This window comes from Pelophylax lessonae, assembly GCF_965119305.1.
Source record: "Pelophylax lessonae genome assembly, chromosome: 6".
NCBI classification, from domain to species: domain Eukaryota; kingdom Metazoa; phylum Chordata; class Amphibia; order Anura; family Ranidae; genus Pelophylax; species Pelophylax lessonae.
Genome location: NC_138773.1, coordinates 15761953 through 15767014, shown reverse-complemented (window position 1 = coordinate 15767014; position 5062 = coordinate 15761953). Strand labels below are relative to the sequence as shown.

The 5062-nt window shown below is 41.9% G+C and overlaps 1 protein-coding gene across 1 annotated transcript; it reads right to left on the bottom strand.

Annotated features, from left to right (window-relative positions):
• Positions 1-377: 377 nt before the first annotated feature.
• Positions 378-1307, bottom strand: LOC309558438 (olfactory receptor 1f45-like; the record flags this gene model as incomplete). The annotated part of the gene is made up of 1 exon (XM_082261512.1): positions 378-1307. The coding sequence occupies one exon, from the start codon at positions 1305-1307 to the stop codon at positions 378-380; it is 930 nt and encodes a 309-aa protein (XP_082117638.1).
• Positions 1308-5062: the final 3755 nt, after the last annotated feature.

The following is a 5062-nucleotide window of genomic DNA, read 5'->3' as shown; positions in this document are numbered from 1 at the left end:
AGACGATCAGGAGGAAGATCCGCCGCTGCATACCACTCGCATACATCGCTGGATCCCGGTGACAAGGTAAGAAACCTCTTTTACAGGATCCAGCGATGCTTCTGGCGGTACCCCGAGTGTGGCTCGGGGTTACCGCTTTTGGCTCTGAAATGTAACCCCGAGCCACGCTCGGGAATACCGCTAAGAAGGTTAATGAGATTAAATATCTACCTGGAATGCCCCATTTAAGCAAGTGTTCGTTAACATTAAAAAAATCTCACCTATTGAAAATGACCACCTCCCCTTAAAAAAGAAGAAGAAAGAAAAAGAAGAGGAATGAAAAACAAAAGAGTCTTGAGAATAATATTTTTGTTGTGCAGTTCCCCTTCAGTGACAGTTCAGAACATGGTGCTTCTTCTTGATAGAATTTTCTGAAGAGCTCCTTTCAGGTCACTGTTTCTCAAGCTGTATATAATCGGATTTAGGAGAGGGGTGAAAACTGCATAAAATAAAGAAATCAATCTGCTTGCCAAAGAGTTCTTACTTTTGGGTTGATAGTAGTTGAAAACACTAGTCCCAAAAAAGATGAAGACCACCGTGAGGTGGGAACTGCAGGTAGAGTAAGCTTTCCGTCTTCCATCCGTTATTTTAATTTTCAGGATGGTTTTGAAAATGTAGACATAGGAGAGGAAAGTAATGAGAAACCCAGGGACTCCAAAACTTACAGCATCAAAATATAAAAGAAAGTAATTGAGGTAAGTGTCAGAATATGACAGCTGAAGAAGCTGATATAGTTCACAGAACAAGCCTGGGATGATGGTGGGGTCCGGGAAGGCCAGTCTTAGTGCCAAAAGCATGTGTGCCAAACAACAGACAAATCTGAAGAGCCAAGAAAAGAGCGCCATCTGAACACACAAGTGAATGTTTATCATGGTCGTATAATGCAAAGGATGACAAATGGCAACATAGCGATCATAGGACATCATATCAAGTATAAAGAACTCAGTGCTGCCAAACCAAATGAAGAGGAAGACCTGGGAGATACAAGTTGGGTATGAAATCAGCCGGTTTCCCGTAACCATAGCAAAAGACAAATGAGATGTTGAAATAGAGGAATTGAAGATGTCCAAAGCTGAGAGGTTTCCCAGAGAAAAGTACATGGGGGTGTGTAGGTGGAAGTCTGAAGTCACCAGGAAAATGATGAGAAGATTCCCAACCAGTGTGGCCACATAGATGAGGAGGATCAGCAGAAATAACGGGATCTGAGAATATGTGAGGTCTGACAGGCCAAGCAAAATGAATTCAGACTGAGAAGTTTGATTTCCCATCAGAACCAAATAATTCACTAGGAGAAGGAGAGATAATGGGAGGATTCAGGAAGACATTGTGCTGGAGAAGACATCATTCACTAGACGGTACAGTAAATGATGATTCACACTAAGACATGTCCAAAATAATGTAGAAGAAAACAAAAAAGAGAGTTCTATAGAGGAACCCTGGGAGCTCATCAACATGCCAAGTGGAGAATGGCGCATAAGAAACTCCCTGGCAAGTTGGACTCACACAGGTGCTCTACTGAATCTCCAAAACATGGGGCAATTGGGACTTTATTGGTGCCATAAAATTATGCATACCCAGTTAAGAGAAAGAGTATAGACGCATGTAATGTTAAAACATAATTTTATTACAAAAATAAGACAATCTATTTAAAAAAAATTATTTCCATGACATGTAAGCATGTGCAACATCCACCAATTACAGTATTAATAGTATCACATGAGCTACGGACTGGTAAGTATGATACTTGAAAATAAGCTGCCTAACTGAGTACATTTGCAGCTATGAAAGTGCATGGTCCGCACCCATCCATTGCAACTTGACATGTTTCGCGGAAATGCTCCGCTTCTTCAGAAGTTTGTGTATTTATGATGTACACTGTTGTGGATAGAATATAAGTTATCTGAGCGAACATTGTTTAACCACTTAAGCCCCAGAAGATTTTACCCCCTTCCTGACCAGGGCCTATTTTGCGATTCGGCACTGCGTGAATTTAACAGACAATTGCGCGGTTGTGCGATGCTGTACCCAAATTAAATTGATGTCCTTTTTTTCCCACAAACAGAGCTTTCTTTTGGGGGTATTTGATTACTTGTGCGATTTTTTGATCATGCGCTATAAACAAAAAAAGAGCGACAATTTTGCAAAAATAACAATATTTTTCACATTTTTTTATATGAAATTCCCCCCCAAAAAATGTAAAAATCTAAATTTTTTAACATTTTAGGCCAATTTGTTTTCTGCTACCTATGTTTGGTAAAAAAATTGCAAAAAGCGTATTTTGATTGGTTTGCGCAAAAGTTATTGCATTTACTAACTAAGGGAAAGATTTTTGTCATTTTTATTGTTTTCTTTTTTAACGAGTAATGGCGGCGATCTGCGATTTTTTTGCGGAACTGATAAATTGCGGCGGACAAATCGGACCCTTGACTGACATTTTTGACACTTTTGGGAGTACCAGTGACATTACTGCAGTAATCAGTGCTATACATATGCACTGTTACTGTAAAAATTACACTGGGGGGAAGGGGTTAACTTTATTGGAGAGGGAGGGGTTAAGTGTGTCCCTAGGAGCGTGCTTCTAACTGTGATTGTACGTGGCTGTGTGTGTAACAGCAGAGATCAACGGTCCTACATAGCAGGACCATATGATCTGTGCTTTTACACAGGGGAGAATGACAGGTGGCTTTGTTTACATCAGCCGCCTGCGTTTCTCCCTCTCCACCCGACGATCGTGAGTGACCGGCGGACATCGGGTCTGCCGGTCACACGCACGGGCTTCTTAGGGAACGAGTGGGCGAGCGCGCGCTCGCCCCCTATTCGCTCCCAGGCTAGTGACGTACCGGTACTTCACTTTGCCTGGGAGGGGCTGACCGCCGCTGTATATAGTCGGGCGGCGGTCGGCAAGTGGTTAACAATTCAACGCCAATGAATATCATCAAAGTTCCCAGCTGTGATCCTCCCATGCAGTGCCGCCACCACCAGATGGACAATATAAAGCGAAATAATAAAATTAAATAAAATATAGTTAGTGAATGTTAAATGTTACATCAATTTTAATGTTTCTTAGTTTTCATTGCTTACAATGGGCAGATAGTGAACACAGCCTCATACACATCTATGCTCTATAATCAGTTCTCAATTGCTTAATAATAACTTCACACAGTAAGAACATTCTGTAATAGGTGAAACTATTTAATTACTGTATATAAATCATATATGATAAACATAGTTGGAAAGTCCTTAAATATATTTTACTTTTATACAGGATCCCACAGAAGTGAGTACACCCCTCACATTTTTGTAAATATTTTATTCTATCTTTTCATGTGACAACACTGAAGAAATGACACTTTGCTACAATGTAAAGTAGTGAGTGTACAGCTTGTATAACAGTGTAAATTTGCTAACCCCTCAAAATAACTCAACATACAGCCATTAATGTCTAAAACGCTAGCGACAAAAGTGAGTACACCCCTAAGTTAAAATGTCCAAATTGGGTCCAAGTAGCCATTTTTCCTCCCCGGTGTCATTTGACTCGTTAGTGTTACAAGGTCTCAGGTGTGAATGGGGAGCAGGTGTGGAAAATTTGGTGTTATCGCTCTCACTCTCTCATACTGGTCACTGGAAGTTCAACATAGCAGCTCATGGCAAAAAACTCTCCAAGGATCTGAAAAAAAGAATTGTTGCTCTACATAAAGATGGCCTAGGCTATAAGGAGATTGCCAAGACCCTGAAACTGAGCTGTAGCACAGTGGCCAAGACCATACAGAGGTTTAACAGGACAGGCTCAACTCAGAACAGGCCTCGTCACGGTTGACCAAAGACGTTGAAGGCATATGCTCAGCATCATATCCAGAGGTTGTTTTTGGGAAATAGACATATGAGTGCTGACAGCCTTGCTGCAGAGGTTTAAGGGGTGGAGGGGGGGGGAGTACAGCCTGTCAGTTCTCAAACCAGACACACTACATCAAATTGGTCTCCATGGCTGTCATCCCAGAAGGAAGCCTCAACTAAAGATGATGCACAAGAAAGCCCATAAACAGTTTGCTGAAGACAAGCAGACTAAGGACATGGATTACTGGAACCATGTCCTGTGTTCTGATGAGACCAAGACAAACTTATTTGATTCAGATGGTTTCAAGCGTGTGTGGCGGCAACCAGGTTGGGAATACAAAGACAAGTGTGTCTTGCCTACAGTCAAGCATGCTGGTGGGAGTGTCATGGTCTGGGGCTGCATGAGTGCAGCCAACACTGATGAGCTACAGTTCATTGAGGGAACCATGAATGCCAACATGTACTGTGATATACTGAAGCATAGCATGATCTTCACCCTTCGGAGACTGGGTCGCAGGGCAGTATTCCAACATGATAATGACCCCAAACACACCTCCAAGACAACCAATGCTTTGCTAAAGATGCTGAGGGTAAAGGTGATGGACTGGCCAAGCATTTCTCCAGGCCTAAACCCTATTGAGCATCTGTGGGGCATCCTCAAATGGAAGGTGAAGGAGCGCAAGGTCTCTAACATCTACAGCTTCATGATGTCGTCATGGAGGAGTGGAAGAGGACTCCAGTGGCAACCTGTGAAGCTCTGGTGAACTCCATGCCCAAGAGGGTTAAGGCAGTGCTGGAAAATAATGGTGGCCACTCAAAATATTGACACTTTGAGCCCAATTTGGAAATTTTACCTTAGGGGTGTACTTATTTTTGTTGCCAGCGGTTTAGACATTAATGGCTGTGTGTTGAGTTTTATTTTGAGGGGACAGCAAATTTACACTGTTATACAAGCTGTACACTCACTACTTTACATTGTAGCAAAGTGTCATTTCTACAGTGTTGTCACATGAAAAGATAGAATAAAAAATTTACAAAAATGTGAGGGGTGTACTTACTTTTGTGAGAAACTGTACATACAGAACATAAACCACAGTATTGTATAGAGTACATTAGGTCAATCATATCAGTTTCTGTGGAGCAGAAGAGGAGCTTGCACTCTAACGTCACCTCTGCAGTCACACACTAA